This window comes from Natrix helvetica (assembly GCF_964273705.1).
Source record: "Natrix helvetica genome assembly, chromosome: 3".
Classification (NCBI taxonomy): domain Eukaryota; kingdom Metazoa; phylum Chordata; class Lepidosauria; order Squamata; family Natricidae; genus Natrix; species Natrix helvetica.
The window spans coordinates 75879037-75897209 of NC_138549.1; the positions used below are offsets into that span (position 1 = coordinate 75879037).

General features: G+C 39.0%; 1 protein-coding gene across 6 annotated transcripts in view; it reads right to left on the bottom strand.

Annotated features, from left to right (window-relative positions):
- LOC309388775 (complement factor H-like) overlaps positions 1–18173 on the bottom strand; it is a 499219-nt gene that overhangs the window by 379648 nt on the left and 101398 nt on the right. The window contains exon 1 of one of the 6 annotated variants that reach the window (XM_081946396.1): positions 272–437. The exons of the other annotated variants lie outside the window; for them this stretch is intronic. Coding sequence (XP_081802522.1) covers positions 272–422 — 151 coding nt within the window. The 5' untranslated portion in view covers positions 423–437. Of the gene's footprint in view, positions 1–271; positions 438–18173 lie in introns of those variants that run through there. 6 annotated transcript variants of the gene reach the window in all.

The following is an 18173-nucleotide window of genomic DNA, read 5'->3' on the forward strand; positions in this document are numbered from 1 at the left end:
ATTGGCACAATTATATGTTTGTACATAAACACCTATACATTCCCTGTGGCAATATGAATCCCTTGTCATCCATGCTGTTAAATTATCACAAATTCCCATTTATAAATTCATTGTGATATGCTACTTCCAAATATGTGGGTGTGTACATATACATACAGCACACACACACACACACACACACACACACACACACACACGAACACGCACACACAGAAAACAGAGCAAAGCATTTTCAGGTCAGGCAATTTTAGCTGACATTCCTAAAACTTACCTGGCAGGATACATCTTGGAGCAGGTGACCAGACCTTTTTTGTGCAAATAATTGTTGATCGCTGGTTTGCAGGAGAATAGCCTGTATTACAAACAAATGTAATGTTGTCACCTTCTATGTAATGCCCAGTAGTTATAAAGGAGGTGTCCATGATTAAAACATAGAGAAGGGTCACACATTTCTAAAAGCAAAAAAGAGCAACTTGGTTTCATCATTTATGTTTCTTGGAAGGCAATTCATACTACACATGACATCTAATTCACAGAGACGACAAGGTGTGAAGAGAGGAGGAAGCTGATGAGGAAAAACCCTTATATATTTTATCTATGGTGTCTTTGATGTAAGGGAGGAGAGCGATGCCATTGTCCTGTTCTATGTCTCGGTTCTTGGGGGCAATCTCCCTTTGGATTAGGTTGGTAATTGTTTTTCTTTGGAATCCATTGGAGATTAATACGTTTGTGAGAGTGTGCAATTCAGTTTTCAAGTGATCTTTGTCAGCTATGCATTTGGTTCTGGAGATGAGGGTCTTGGCTATAGAGTTGATCTGTGCAGGGTGGTGATGGGATTGTGCGTTTAAGTAGCAGTTGGTGTATGTTTTTTTCCGGTAGATGGTGTGTCCTAGGGAGCCATTGGGTTTTTTGTAGATTAGGACATCCAGAAAGGAAAGTTGGTTGTTTGCTTCTGTTTCCATAGTGAATTGCATTTTGGGGTGTAGGCTGTTGAGATGTGTGAGGAAGTTATCCAGTTTTTCTTTCCCGTGTGGCCAAATCAAGAAAGTATCATCAACATATCTAAGCCAGAGTTTGGGTTTGTGTTCAGATTTATCTAAGGTGTTAGTTTCATAATGTTCCATATATAAGTTTCTGATGACGGGTGAGAGGGGTAATCACATGGGTGCTCCTTCTATTTGTATCTTTGTCCATTATGGATGAAGTATGTGTTGGTTAGGCAGTGGTTGGTCAGGTCCAGGATGTGGTGGCACGACCGGCATCAGCGGTGGTGGCGGTAGAACTTGCTTTAGCTCTCTGCCATCGGAACTGGGCCACACTGGCGAGTTTTGCTTGGATGCACCTGGCATCAGCGGGTGTGGTGGTGGTGGAGACAGACCTTGCCAGAGCTCTTGGCCATCCTGCCACCATGCTGAGGAGTTGGATGCACCTGGTAGTAGCAGCAGCGGCAGAACACATCCTGCCCTTCGGGGATCCATTTCCCCAGCTGGATCAACCACAGTGGCACCAACCCCTTTGACCAGCCTGCCCAAGAAAGCAGTTGCTTTTGATTTCTGCTGCAGCTTCTTGATAGAACCAGCAAGGGGGAGCCTCCCATCCAGAAGACCCAAAGTTCAGAAAGCTTCGGCAAAGGACTGGAGCTTGGAGGGGAAAAGCATCACCCCCTCTTCCTGTTCCCCCATTTTATACCATCTTTGAAAAGAAAATCAGTGGATTGCCCGCTGGCTCTTTCTGTGCTCGCTTTGGTGCTCTTCTCCAGGAGTGGTGGCAGAAATCAAAAGCAGCCATTTTCTTGGACAGGCTGGTCAAAAGGGTAGGCACCCTGGAAAATCTCTCTGTGTGCAAACTATGGCAAAACAGGTCTGGCTGGGGAGGGGAGGGGTGAAGAGAGGAGGAGAGTTGGCTGAAGACCTCTCCATCCCCAACCCTGAAGCTGATTTTTCACTGTGGTTTACATACCTAGAGGTTTTTATTGGGATTTTGTATGCATGCGTGCATTGCCTCCATGCCGTTTTTGGGCGCCCAGCTTGCTGGGCTGTCCTGGCCAATCCCTGCCATGGCACAGAGGCATGGACAAAGGCTGGGAGTGGGATGCAACGTGTAGGGGGCTGAGTCCACTACCCTGAGCCGTGAAAGCAGAGGGCGAAGTTTCAGAAAGCAAAGCTGGACTCAATGGTTTCTGATTCCAGCCCTGTCAGGGAAAAACCATCTGCTCCCAGCCGGGACGAAACGGCAGCAAAGGCAATGAGGCGAGGAAGAACCGAGGCTCTGAGCTGGTGATGGCTCTCAATGGCACCTGGGTTGCCCTGGCTGGCATCTCTCAATCCCAGAGGGGGCAGGGGGGACTGCTTAGAGCAAGCAAGGGAAGCATGTACTCACCGCTGCCACAGGCCTCAGGAGTGCCCTTTGCTGCATTGGTTCACTGTCACCACTGGGATTTTTCCTCAGGGCGATCCCAGGGTGGCTTGGCAAAGTGGCTGCCTGCAGGATCTGAGGGGACGGGATGAGACAGGATCCACGTGGGCTTCTCCCAATCCTTCACTTCGGCAAAGGAAGTGGGTATGCGGGGCAAGCCTGGTGTGGACAGGTGGTGGGGAGCAAGTGAGTGGCGACCAGGGGAATGGGGGGAGCGAGTGAGTGAGGCAGGCAGGAGGGAGCATTTTGGTACTGTCCCACCAGACGAACGGGTTCTAAAACGTATGGTAAATTTGACAAACCCCTTCTGGCATATCGGTGTGAACCGGGAGCAACCCATCTCTGACACACAAAACTTAGACGTACACTACATTTACACAATACAGTACAAACAGGAACTTTCTGTTTTTTCTAATAGCAATTTCAAATCGATACAATTCTTCTTATGTTATTTCCCCTTCTAATATATTCCATTTGCATTTCACCATTTTTAACCCTCATATTTTACGCATCTATCTGCTTTATTGGGTGATTACCTCTAATAAATTTAAACTCTCTTGAGTATGTGTGTGTGTGTGTGTGTGTGTGTGTGTGTGTGTGTGTGTATATATATATATATATATTTGTTTTCGTAGATTTTCACGGGTGTAGGTATGCTGGTTTTGTTGTATTCGGGTCTTTTCCTGTGTAAAGTTGAGATTGTCTTTGCAACGTTTCGGCAGGATCCCACCTGCCATCTTCAAGCGTGGGCTCAAAATGTGGGCTTAAAATGGGAACGGAGCTGCCGTCTTTCTGTAAGTCTTGGTGGGAGGGGATGGGGTGCTGGCTTTGTTTCAGTAACTTTTCTTATTATTTCATCTTTGCTTGGTATTAATTTATTTTTCCATTGCTGAGCGAAGGCAATCCTCGCCACCGTTATTATGTGTAAAATTAAATATTGGATTTCTTTTTTATATTTCGCAGTCATTATTCCTAGTAGAAAAACTTCTGGTTTCCAATCTATTTTGACTCCTATTATTGAATCTAGCCAGTTTTTAATCCTTTTCCAATACTTTTTAGCCTCCTCACACATTCACCATATGTGATAATATGTTCCATATGTTGATTTCCAACATTTTGGGGAGATATTTGCTGAGATTTTTGCTAACCTTACTGGTGCCAGGTGCCATCTGTAAAACATTTTGTACCGGTTTTCCTTGTATGCAACAGAAAATGTCATTTTTAAATTTGTCCCCCCCAATTTTTCCCATTTATCTAATTCAATATTGTAGTCAAAATTCTGTGCCTATTTTACAATTTGTTCTTTCACAATTTGCTCTTCCATTTTATACTTCAGAAGAAATTTATATATTCTCCCTATCATCTTTCTTTCTGAGTTTTGGATTATTTAATCTAATTCGTGTGGTTCCATTTACTATAATTTAGTATCATTATTGTGTTTAGTATTGATTTGCAAGTAGGTTAGCCAGTCAACTTTCATCTTTTGTTCTGCCAATTCTTCGATTGTTTTTAAATTTCTCTGTCCATTAATTAAGTCTCTGTATCTTAACACTTTATTCATATCTGTAAAATTTGGGTGTGTCGTCCTTTCTGTCAGAGATAGCCAATTCGGGATTTTCACATAGTTTTTTTTAAAAAAAATTGAGCCAGTTTTGCAATAATGCATTTATAATTAGATATTTTTGAAATTATTTGTGCGTTTTATTTTTATCATCCCATAGGAATGTATGGCAATCTGCTTGCAGATCATGGCTTTCTAAGGTCAAGATTCTTTTATTCTTTAACTCTATCCAGTCCTTCACCCATGTTGTTGTTACTGCTAATGCGTATATCTCCCAGTTTGGTAATGCTAAGCCTCCTCTCTCCTTGCTATCTTGCATTGACTTTAGTTTAATCATTTTCATCCTTGCCAGATGAACCTGGCAGTTAGTTTGTTTAATTCCTGAAAGAGAGTGGCTTGCAACAAAAATAAAATTCTTGATAAAATATTCATTTTAACTGTGGCTATATGTCCCATTACTGATAGCTGAATATTTTTCCAGCTTTCTAAATCTTTCTTTATTTGTGTCACTAGTTTATTATAATTATTGTCTTTAATTGTCAAACATTTTGCCAACACCCAGATTCCCAAGTATTTCACTTTCTTAGTTATTTGCATTTTAGTTACTAATTCAAATTCCTCTTCTTGCTTTTTTGTCATATTCTTAATTATCATTTTTGTTTTGCTTTTATTAATTTTTAATCCTGCCACTTCACCATATTCTTCTAATTTTTGGATTAATTTCAGACTGGATTCCAGTGGATCTTCTAAAACAAATACTAAGTCATCGGCATAGACTTGGGTCTTATATTCTTCATTTTTAAGTCTTAAACCTTTTATTCCCTGGTCTTTCCTAATTTCATTTAACAATATTTCCAGAGTTAGTATAAACAGCAAAGGAGAGAGGGGGCATTCCTCTCTAACTCCCTTTTTTATTTCGATCTTCTCTGTTAGTTCTCCGTTCATCAGAACTTTGGCTGTCTGGGTGTTAAAAAGTATTTCTATCATTTTTGTAAAAGTTTCTCCGAATTTCATCCTATCTAATTGTGTTGATATAAATTTCCAAATTGCATTGTTGAATACTTTTTATGCATCAAGGAAAACCAGTACCAATTGCTTTTCTGGATGCGCCTCATAATATTCTATTATGTCTAGGATGACTCTGGATGTATTCGTTCATTTAAAATTTGTTTAATTCTTCCTGCCATAATCACTGCAAATATCTTATAATCAGAATTCAGTAGTGAAATTGGTCTGTAGTTTTGAATTTCTTGTAAATTGGCTTCTTCTTTCGGGATTAGCGATATTATTGCTTCTGTCCATGATTCAGGCATCTTGGCTTTTTCTAAGATTTTGTTAAACATTTCCACTCCTAATTCTTTCAATATTATTTGATTATATTTGTATAACTCCACCGGGATTCCATCTGGTCCTGTTTTTTTTATTATTTTTCTGGTTTTTCAGGACTAATTCTACTTCAGCTATCATTATTGGCCTGTTTATCGCCTCCTTTTGTTCTTTTGAGATTGGAAGAACCCTATTTTTCTGTTTTATATTTTATAAAAGACTCAGCTTTAAACATTTAAGGTTTTAGTGAACATTCTTTTGCAAACTGTAGGCTCCAAAACAACCTTTAGGATTCCCTGAGAAGAGATAGCAGTGGAAGCATCACCCTAGCAGGCGGAACAACCCAAGAAGAGGCTGAAATCTCTGTAGAATGTTACTTCTTTAAGGTTAAAGCAAAGTCAGCATCTCCCTAGCCGGTTTTGTTTATATGTGGCAATATCTATTGCAAATGGGAAAGAATTACTTACTGAAATACTTTGCTTCTGGTTCGAAGTGGGATTTTGTGCATGTTGCTGTTTGTCATCTTTGCTGTTTGCTTATAGGCAGAAGACCATTAAAACAATAAAACTGAAATGTTTCTCCTTCCCATTTTGGAAATTGTTCATAATGATTTTTCATTCTTCCATTTTCTAAATGGACATAATCACAGCCTTTTCTTGAAGAAAAGGGATAGAAAAAAGGTAAGGCATCCCCAAAATTCAGAATATTCTATCAGTTCATTTTCTTTGCTGACATTTGTACTAGCATCAGAGATGAAGCTTTTAGCTATGTTGTTCTAATGCATTTTCAGAATCTGGTCTGAGTTTCTGCCCTGTCTCTGAAAAAGGAAACATAAAGTGACAGTGGAAGATAGGAGAATGAAAGACCCTTATTTCTTCCACTTAACAATCTGTGAGGATTGTGGGGAGAAAATAGTGACATTGGCTTGAACATGTTAGATCTTAAACTGGAAACCTTCTAAAGTGGGACTGAAGAATTTTTACAATTTTTTTCTGCCTTCCTGTTTTATCACTGCACAGTGACTTATTAAAACATTATTGTTGCTGTTATTATTATATTTTTATCCTGGTTTTTCATATATAACTCAGACAGCAAATATAGCTAATACTCCTGGCTCTTATTTTGCCCACCACAACCACCCTGTGAAAGGCCCAAAGTAACTCAGTGACTTTCATGCCAAAGTTGGGGAATGTCCTAGTTTTTGCTCCATTTCTACACCAATCTGATATAGAATACAGATTTAGTGGGAATTCATAAGTGAAAGGTAAGAAAGAAGTAAGTTTGTGAAGCTTTTTGAATAATAAAAGCTTTTCTGGAGACACAGAGAAGATAACAATTCCCTTGGAGATGTAAATGTGTAAATGGCTTCTCTTCTGCATTCTTTTGCATAACATGCCTAAGTGAAGACTTACTGTAGATTCTGAAACTAAGCCACTGACCTTCTCCCCATCACAGCTGTTTGTGCTTAGCTGTTTTCTCATCTGCTAAATTTCCTTGCTTCAAAGTCATTGTAGAAGTTAGGGAATGAAATGATTAACTTCAGCTTGATGCTGGTTCCTAAGATATACTTCTTTAAAAAAAAATATTTTGTGATTTCTGATGAGAAAGTAAAACCTCACTAGTGTGTTTAAGTTGATTCAGGACAGAGAATTCCAAAATTTGTGATTTGTCCATAGCATCTACCTCATTCATTCATTCATTCATTCATTCATTCTTTCTTTCATTCATTCATTCATTCATTCATTCATTCATTCAATTAAATTGTTGCCCAACTTAATCAAGTGACTCTGGGCAGCTTGCAATTCTTAAATTCTAAAACAATGAAAAACAATAAAAGCATCCAGAAGTTAAATACAAACAGCAGCCAGGATCAACAGTAAAGCCAAGAAATGGGACTCTTAACATATTCCATGCCCCAATATCCAGGTTTTTAATGCCTTGTAAAAGGCCAACATGGTTAGGACCATTCTAATATCTGAGGGGAGAATATTCCAAAAGGCAGGGGCTACAACAGACAAGGACCGTCTTTTAGTTACTGCCAGTTTTCTCTTTGGTTGATAGTGTCTGCAACAGGCAGTGTCTGCTGAATCCATTTTACAGATTATAGATTAAGAGAGTTGGAAAGGACTTTGTAGGTCACCTAGTCCAAACCCTAACCAAGCAGGAGACCCTACATCATGTCTGACAAATGGCAGTCCAATCTCTTCTTGAAAGCCTCCAGTGATGAAGCTCCTACAACTTCTTTTTTTTATTGTAAAATTTTATTGGTTTTTACAAATGTTTTAGGGAAAAAGGCAAATAGGTATAGAAACGTTTGACAGCTACATCATGCGGGAGGTAGAAATCCCCCCGAATCTCACAACTTTTACAAAAAAGAAGAGAAAAAGCATCAGACTTTGAATAAACATTGGCAGCTTTTTGTTTTTACCTTCAATCATCAATATATTCAATCATCTTCTATATCACTTCCAAGAGTTACATTATAACAATTGCAATAATGTTTCAACTCATTTTTGTGACCTGAGTCTTCTAAGTGTTGTATCCTCCCACCTGTCTGCTGGCAGAGCCACAGCCCATCCCTCCTTCACATCTTGTGTACTGTCCCCTGTTTCATCTAGGAGGGCACTATTTTGCTTAATGAAGGCCTCCGCCTCCACAACTGTGCTAATTCTAATTCTACTGCCCTCCCAGAAAATCAGCATTCCTTCTGGCAACAACCATTTAAACCAGATTCCATTGTTATATAATTTCTTTGCTAAAGAGGAATATTTCTTCCTCTTATCTCTTACTTTCTTTGGAATCTGTTTAAGAATGGTTATTTCTTTGTCTTTATATTTTAGTGGTCCCACCCTTTGAGCTCCTAAGACCTCATCTCTTGTGATCTTTCTAAGAAATTTAACATGTACTTCCCTTGGCACGTTGTGTGTTCTAGTGTATGCCGAATTAATCCTATAAATCAGATCAATATCCCACCATAGCTGTTGTTTGTCTCTTTTAATATAGTCTGCTAAAATTGTGGTCATAATCTCCTTGAGATCTTCATTCTCTGTTTCTGGCAAGTTTTGAAATCTAAGAAAAAAAAGACATTATCTCAAATTCCACCTTTATCATATGATTTTCAAATTCTACATTCCCCTTCTGGATTGTCTTAACCTTTTCCCTCAACCCAGTCACGCCTTCCTCCAGCACACCTATTCTCTGTTTATTTTGTGTTGTTTGTTGTTGCGTTTCTCTGAGCTGATCACTTAAATCTGCCAGTTGTTTTTCAGTTCATCCTGTCCCTTTATGATAGTTTGAAACATTTGATCAACACATAGTTCCTTTGAGCTCTCTTCAGTCGCTTTAGGTTGTAAAAATGAAGCCGAACAAAAGAACAAAAGGCAGCGTCCACACCAGCAACTTCAAGTCTATTTTACATCTGAAGCTGGCAGAGCAAACCAGGAGGTCAACAAAATTGCAAGTACTAGCCTTAACTCTGTAGATTATATCTCTTTCTTTAAACTTAAAAGGAACTTTTCAAAAAAATGGCGCCAGAGTAACAAAGGGTGTGTTGAAAATGAAAGTCAAGTGGGAAACTGATTAGCACTTGTTATGTGCCTGTTAGTGTGGCTGAAATACTTAAAAGAATAGTTGGATTTTCTGGACTGAATAAATTGGCTGTTTGAAAGCCAGATCTAAATATTTTGAAATGGCCTCTAGGCAAACCAAATTCAATACTTCAAAGAGTGCAGGGAGTTCACCGGCGCAAACTTCAAAGCTACAAATTTTATTACCTCCAGTGGAAACACAATCACAAACCCTGACACAAACCCTGACACTGGAGGCTTTACAAAATAACTTACAAAATGCACTAAAAGAACAGGCAGCTGTCTTGGAGGGGAAAATTACAAGTGCCTTTAAAGATGTCTCTGATGAAATATCTGGTATTAAGGATTTAATCCAAACACGTAACCAAGAAATAAGGGAGGATATAGTCGAGGCACTTAAAGGATTATTTGGCTACTTGGCATCTCTTGATGAGAAGGTGGAAGAAATTAATGAGGCTAATATAAATCTGGATAACAAACTTGTGGAGGCGCAAACTAAAATTGATAACTCAGAGGCGGAGCTTACGATGATGCAATACAGGACAATGGAATTTGCCCTGAGGATAAGGCAGTTGAAGGAACATGCTCAAGAAGATTTAAGAGAGATTTTTGCTGACGCTCTTGTCCAATTAACTGGGGAGCCAAAGGCCGAATGCCTCTGGCAAATGGACAAAATTTACCGTGTTAATTCATGGATTGCTAGACAAAGACAACTGCCAAGAGATATCGTAATTTATTTTGTTACCAGGAAAATTAGGAATGAAATATTGCAAGCAATTTACAAAAACAAATGGCAAGTGGCAGGTCAAGATGTGATAGTACTGAAGGAAATCCCCCCCAAAATGTTGAGATCTAGAAAGGATTATGCATTTCTAGTGGACGAACTTAGAAAGTGCCAGATTCAATACAGATGGGAGACCCCAGCCGGATTGGTGGTGAACTACATGGGAGAAAGACATTGTCTCAACTCTGTTTGGAAGGCAAGAGATTTCTATAGTATGGTACTAAAGACAGGACGCCCTCCATCTCCAGGTCCCAAAGAAAGAAAAGAGACAGAGGATCCCAGGCAGCAAGATAACCAGGAACAAATTAGGGTTGTGAGTTTACTCCAGGAAACCAAAGAAATTATGGAACAGAGACAAACCCGCGCGGCTACCAAACGTAAAGAACAAGAATTAATGTCCAAACAAGCTCAAATCGCAATTCAAGATAACATAAGCATGAGCACAGAAGCAGTGAGAGGAGATAGACCAAAGGTGAAGTCCCAGCAAGATTTCCAGGCAGCTCTTAAAAAGCTTCAGTGTGCCAAAGATGACAACTAAATTTCTAACATGGAACGTCAACGGTTTACACTCAACACAAAAAAGGAAAAAAAATATTTCACTACTTGAAACAATTTAAAAATGATGTAATTTGCTTACAAGAAACACATATTAGAATGAAGGACAAGAAACACTTGGTGAATGCAAGACTGGGATCGCACTTTGTAGCATCTGCTCCAGAGAAGAAAAATGGAATAGTTATATATTTAAGAAAAAATTTAAAAGCTGAATTAGTTGAAGCAGATTCTCAAGGTAGATACATTGCAATTGAACTCTTAATAGAAGGGAAGAAAACACTCTTAACAGGAATATATGCTCCCAATCAACAACAAGAAAATTTTTATAAGTTGCTTCACACCAAACTAACACAATGGGGCTACAGATCCTGCGTTTTACTGGGCGATTGGAATGGAGTACTGGATCCGGTTCAAGACAAGAAGGGGCATTTGCAAAACACACAAATATCAACAAGATTACCTAAACCTTTTTTTGACATGATGGATGACTTTGAATTGAGGGATATCTGGAGAGAACGGAATGTTAAAGAACGGGATTTTACCTTTTTCCGATAGGCATCAATCCTTTTCTAGAATTGATTTTATACTAATTACAAATGATCTTTTTTCCAGGGTAAAGAAGACTAAGATATGCCCAAGAACTTTAACAGATCACAACCCGATCTGGATGGGACTTGAATATGGACACCGATCCAGGAGGTCTTGGAGATTAAATGAAAATTTATTTAGATATGAAAAAAATGTTACCGAATGTAAAAAACTATTGAAAGAATATTTTGCTTTTAATATGCATAAGGGGATATCAATGGAAACGGTTTGGGACACAAGTACAGCATACATGAGAGGCATTTTAATAAATTTGAATAATGTTTTTAGGCGCAGACAAAGGAAAAACAAAGGGAATTAGAGGAAGAGATTTTTTAAAAAAGAGCAGGAGTTAATGTCTAAACCAGATGATAAGAAGACAAAAGAGATAATTACTCTACTGCAAGGACAGTTCAATATGTTAATGTCGGACCAGATAGCCACTAATTTACTATACACTAAACATAACACTTTTTGTAATGTCAATAAACCAGGTCGATGGCTAGCATATATGTTAAAGAAAAAACAAAGATCCCGTAATATAGAGAAAGTAGAATATAAAGGGAAGGAAGTTTTTCAATAGGATATGATTGAAAGACTTTTTTTAGAATTTTACACCAGATTGTATGCTGGTGACAAAATACAAGGGTCAGATATAGACCGATATTTGGAAAGAGAGAAAATTCCTATACTTACAGATGAGCAAAGGGGAAGATTGAATCAACTTGTAACTGTAGAGGAAATCCTCCTGGCAATTAAGCAGTTAAAAGTCGGTAAAGTGCCTGGCACAGATGGCCTGACAGTGGTTTATTATGAAAAGTTACAACTAGAAATGATGGAACCTCTTAGGGAACTATTTAATAAAATTCAAATGGAAGGCAAGGTCCCACCATCATGGAAAACAGCTTTTATTTCATTGATTCCAAAAGAGGAACAGGATCCTACCCAGCCAATAAACTGTAGGCCTATTTCATTACTTAATATAGACTACAAAATTTTTGCTAAAATATTGGTGAATAGGTTGATGCCAATTGCTCAACAAACAATTCACAATGACCAGTCTGGTTTTATACAGGGAAGGCAAATGAAAAGCAATGTAAGACAAATTATCAATATAATGGAATACTTGGGAAAGTATAACCAAGTCCCGGCAGTGCAGCAGTTTTAGCAACAATTAGTGATTGGATCAACCTAACAGAGGATAGAATATTGAATATTGAGGGTTATGATTTGGTATATGGCTGGCATGCTTACTTAATATATCACAAGAAAGTTGATAAGATCTTTAAAAGTCATATTTTAAGGAATGCCTTACTGCGTGTTTGGAAAAAATATCAATATAGGTTAAACGACAAAATACTTATGTGGGGGGTGCCTAGACATGCTATAGAGAATATAAGTATAGAAAAAAACCAAGATCTAACTACATATGCAGAACTCCTTAGTATGGATAGAGGTGCGCTGCAGCTGAAATCTTTGAATGTATTAAGAGACAAAAGGATAATTCAAACCTAGTTCCAGTATGGTCAGTTACAGGTTAGATGGAAAAAAGACCAGAAATTCAGTATTATCCAAAGTGATGATAACTTGATAAAACAAATTAGGGATCAGGGTCCAATGCATATAAAAAGGCTGTACAATGTATTGATATAAATAGACTCAGCAACAGAATTAGTTAAAGATTGTATGATAAAATGGGCACAAAATTTCGAGGAACCAATACTGATGGAAATATGGGAAGAGATTTGGGTAAGAAATGTAAAATTTACACAAGCTCAGAACTTGAGAGATAATTTCTATAAGATGGTGTACAGATGGCATTTAGATCCAAAAAGGCTAGCCTGTATGTATCCGAATTTATAATCTAAATGTTGGAGATGTGATTGTGTTAATGCCACGTACTACCATATTTGGTTGACTTGTAAAAAAGTTAAAGCATTTTGGATAAAAATATGGTGGGTTATTCAAAATATGTTGAAAAAGAAGATAAAGTTTACACCCCAGTTGTTTTTGTTAGGTATAGTTTCAGACTGTACTGTTATAGAGACTAATCTGATCTTGAACCCAACGACGGCAGCAAGATTGTTGGTGGCGCAATACTGGAAGAAGGAAGAGTTGCCTACTATCCAAGAATAGACGTTAAAAGTAGCAAATTTAGCAGAGATGGCCAAAATTTCAGCGTATTTGAAAGATCATTCAGATGAGAAGTACAAGCTGGATTGGACAAAATGGATTGACTATATTCAAAACAAATATCGGACTAAAAAATTTCAGTTAGCTTATGAATGAAGGCATAAAGGACATTACAATTTATTCAAAGTTAGTTTAATAAAGGGGGGGTTAAAGCACAAGAATAGTAACATGTTAAAATTAGTTAGCTTACATTAGCGTATGGTTGTTAAATGTTTATACCCTGTACTTTGCCCTGGGAGGTCGGGGGAGGGAGGGTGGGAAAAGGAAAGGGGTGATAATTGTAAAATTTATTTAAAAATTTAATAAAAGAAAAGAAAAGAAAGCAACGTCCAAAGTTTCCATAAAGTAGTTTAAAAGAATCAACTCAGCAATCCTCCTTTGCAATTGTAGCAAAAAATCATCCTCCCATTGCTTAAAGGAAGAGAAAGTAACTTTTAACTTTCTCCATCTCTTCCGAGAGAGAGGGATTTTCCAATTGCCGCTTTTTTGAGGGGGGGTTGAAAATCCCCCCTCCAGTCTTAACACTTCAAAAGATTGAAACCAGAGTTTAAGAAAGGCTGCTGTTCATCAGTTAAGTAGTTAAAAAGGAGATTGAAGGAAGCTTCCCACCTCACCGCATTTCAGCTATAACGTCCGATTAGTTGTTTCCTTCCAGGCTCCACTCGGCAAAGGCATGCTACTGCGCACCCCCCATGCTTCCCGGCTCCTGGGGCGAAGCTGGAGACCCCCCTGTGGCTGCCGCCGATTCAGGGGGTCCCAACAAGCCGCCCTACAGTAGGGAGCCCCTCCAAGGCTCCCTGTGCTCCCCCTAAGCTTAAGGGGAGCCCACCGAGAAGACGACCAGCGGACGTGAACGTCCATCGCCTTCGGGGACCGGAAGTCATCTCCCCAAGCTCCTACAACTTCTGAAGGCAAGCTGTTCCAAGGATTGATTGTTCTCACTGTCAGAAAATTTTCTTCTTATTTCTAGGTTGAATCTCTCCTTGATTAGCTTCCATCCATTATACCTTGTCTAGCCTTCAGGTGCCTTGTAAAGTAGCTTGACTCCTTCCTCTCTATTTGGACAAGTACAGATTTTGAAAAGAGATGGTCCCTCAGGCAGTCAAGTCACTAGACATGTAAGGCTTTAAAGCTGACAACCAGCATCCAGAAGCAGACCAATAACAAGTGCACTGCACATTATGGTAGTGTTACATGTGCTGTGTAGGTGGCACCATTTACTACTTGTGCAGCTGCATTTTGCACCAGTTGAATTTTCTAGGTGCTGTTCAAAGGCAACTGCATGTAGAGTGCCTTGCAGTAATGTAAATAAGAAGTTATAAGGGCAAGGGTAACGGTGAGCACAACCTTACTGTAGGAATGGGCATAACAGGCACACCATCTAAAGATGTGCACCATCTTCTAAGTACAGCTGCCACCTGCTCTTCAGGCAGGAGCTGGAAGTCTATTCCAGGGCTATCTGGGAAAGGGCCACCTGATCAAGAGCTAGATATTGGTGCAATGCAGTGACTGGGGCAATGGTAGGATTCAAATATTTTACTACTGGTTCTGTGGGTGTGGCTTGGTGGATGTGGCATTGATTAGTGGGCATGGCTTGGTGGGCATGACAGGGGAAGGATACTGTAAAATCTCCATTCCCATCCCACTCCAGAGGAAGGTTACTGCAAAATCCCCATTTCATCCCAATCAGCTGGCACTCAAGAGGCAGAGAATAGATAGGGGCAGGGGCAGTCATAGGTGATATTTACGGGTTCTCCAAACTACTCAAGATTTCTGCTGCCAGTTCTCCAGAACTGTCAGAACCTGCTGAATACCCCCTCTGGACTACAGCTATAGGCTAGGACTGGAAAAAGGCAGGTTCATATTTCCTTTTTTGATGAAGCATGCTAGATGAGCTTGATTCAATATTTGAATATTGAAGCATCATACAAATGTAATAAGCAGGAAAAATATATCCAGAGTATCTGTTTTTTTGAACAACATTATTATATGCACATAATGTCATATCTTATTGTAACTCAGCACAACAAGTTAGCTCCTGGCATTGATTAAAAGAAGACTTGTGAACTCCTCTTGAGTTACAGATTTTGAATTCAGTGGTGGTTAAACAGGACATGTAGAACATTTTAGGAATGTGCTGCCGAATCTCAACCAAATCTAAACTTGTCCACCTTCTGGCAAACTTATTTTTTCTTTGATTTTTTTCTCCTTGCCTCTTTAAGATTACTAATTTTGAATGTTCAATTTTTATACAAAATGATTTTAGCATCAGAATTGCTAAAAATGCTCAAATCTCTGTTTAATTTCCTAGTTATTACCTTTGGATAATTCGCCATTGACATTTTGTGGCAATGACATCACGGCTCTGGATACTCTCACCTTATCTTCTTTTCCCATACTGCTCTCAATTTTATATTTCTGCTACTAAGTTGCTTCCAGACTTTTCATGTTGAATAGGAGATTTCGGTTATCTTGAAATCAGTTGGAAATCAAACTTTGCCACTACCAAGAAATTTCTGACTTGTGTAGCTGAGGAAGACACAGGCAGGTCTGCAACTACCACTAGATACTAATCAACAGGGAGGACTTTGGGCAAATAAATTAACCTTTATTCTCATTTTTTTCTGTGGGCAATCTGGCACACATTAAAAATGAAATTCTGTTGCCTGGTATCAAAAGTGTATACATACATAACACAAATATAGATATGCCATATACATACATATCTATATACCTGCACCCTAAAATATAAATACATATAAATATTAATCAGTGTCCATCTTGAATGCATAGCGGAAAGAGGAAGCTTAAGTGTTCACAAGGTTGATACTGCATGGAAGAAAACTGTGGCTGAATCTGGATGTTCTGCTTCCTCCCAGAAGGTAACAAGGAATACAGGTTGTGAAGAGGATATGTAGCATCCCAGACAATCCGGCAGACCCTGCTCAAGCAATGCTTATATGGTATGTCCTGGATAGAAGTGAGTGAACTGCCAATAATCTTTTCTGCCAACCTCACCACTCTCTGCACTGCCTTCCTGTCTGAAGGATTAATGCTTCCAAACCAGACTGTAATGCAATAGGACAGGATGCTCTTGATCATCCCTCTATAAAAAAGTGGTAAGGACAGGGGGAGAAAGACGTACTTTCCTCATGTGATGCAGGAAACAGTGTTGAGTGACCAAGCCAGCTTATTTGTTAGCTGCCCACCCAAAAATTTGCTGCTGCTAAACCTCTCCACGGATGGATGTTTATACACAGAGGTGTGTGGCTGTGCTTCCCTTTTCTGAAATTGATAATGATTTCTTTAGTTTTTCTAACATTTAGAACAAGGCTGTTTTTATTACACCAGTTCACTAAACCCTCTACCTCCTGGTAGCAAGCACCTCATTGTCATGTTGAATAAGGCCCACTACTATTGCATCACAATCTCGTTGATGGAAAACCTTGCACAACAGTCATGGATCAACAGGGGAACAACAGCGGACTTAGGATGTATCCCTGAGGAGAACCTGTGCTCAAGAAAATGGTGTTAGAAATATTAGTCCCAACTTGCATATAGTGGGGCCTGTCAATAAAAAATAAATAATGCAGTTGCACAAAGGAGTATTCAAGTCTAAGAGGCTCGGTTTGTCTATTAGATGCTGAGGAACAATTGGATTAAATGCCAAACTGAAGTCAACAAACAGCATTTGCACATGAGTGTTACTTTCCTCCACATGAGCCAAGCTCAGATGGAGAACAGAAGAAATAGCATCCTCTGTGCAGTGATTTGAACAGTAAGCAAAGTGAAGCAAGTCAAATGCTGGAGGGAAGCTAGATACAATAATGTCCTTTATCAGTCTCTCAAATGCAACTGGACAGTAATCATTGAGACCCATAATTGCAGATTTTTTTGGCACTGACAAAATAATGGCTGACTTAAAACATGATGGGATCACTGCCTGCTGTAATGAAAGATTGAGGATATCTGTAAGAATATAAGCCAACTCATCTGCACGTTCCCTAAGAACATGCCCAGGAATATTATCTGGGCCTGCTGCCTTCTATATGTTAACTTTCAGCAATGTTCTCCGAACTAAGGTAACATCAAAGCTAAGCACTTGCTCACAGCTTTCCTTGTAAGAGTGCTACTTGATGCTTTGAATCTTCCCCAAAATGTGCACAGCTCATTTAAAAAGTCTGTGTCACATTTGCATTTTGATGGAGCCACCTTATAACCTGTAATGGCCTGGATTCCTTGCTACATAAGCCTGGAGTTCATTGAAAAAAAGTTCTGAAAAAAAATCTCAACTTTCTGACAATGGGATTGCTTTGCTCTTTTGATGGCACAAATTAGCTCTGTGTCAACTTGCAAAGCATTCCTGACCTGCTCTTGAGTTGCCATAGGCAGGGGAATAGGGAACCGAGCCTTGCACCTGCAGTGAGGGAATTGCACTTCAGTCAAAACAAAAGCACATTCCAGCCGTCTCTATGTCAAGGTCATCTCCATGGAGACCCACAGTGGCCAGAGGGAGGGACTTCTACAACCTACAAAATTGCTTCTTTGGAGAATGTGACTAATGACACATGTTGAGGCTCTGAGAAGGAGATTTTTTTCAGACTTTTGCTGAGAAGCTGTGAGAGCAGATTTATGGACTGTGAATTGACATCATAAATAACTTGAACTAAATTGGCCTGAGAGAGAACAAAATCCTGGCATGGATAACAGGAGTAGGACAGTGTAATTATTGAAAAGACTTGGAAAGTACAGAATTGTTCAACATTTGGGTTGGTTGTTGATTTGCTGACTTTTTTTTCCTCTTGCTCTTCTGGAACGATTAGAGGGCTTTACTACCCACCCACCCACTCACCCTTATTTCCCCTGGTAGCTGGAATGGCTGTATTAACTGACTGACACTAACACTAATACTGAACAGAGGGTGACATCTAGTGGATCAAAATTGGAACCTGCGGTCTGAAAAAATCAGTAACCTTTTATTACCTATTATCCTTATAATTGATACACTTGAGAGATATCAATCTGTATAAGATAACTGTGTGATATATAACGCGAAGATATATGATAATTAAGGATCAAAATAGAATGGAATAATACATAAGAATGTGTGGATATTGAAACTTGATATTAAGGAAGGTTAATTATTACTAAATATTGAGATAGATAA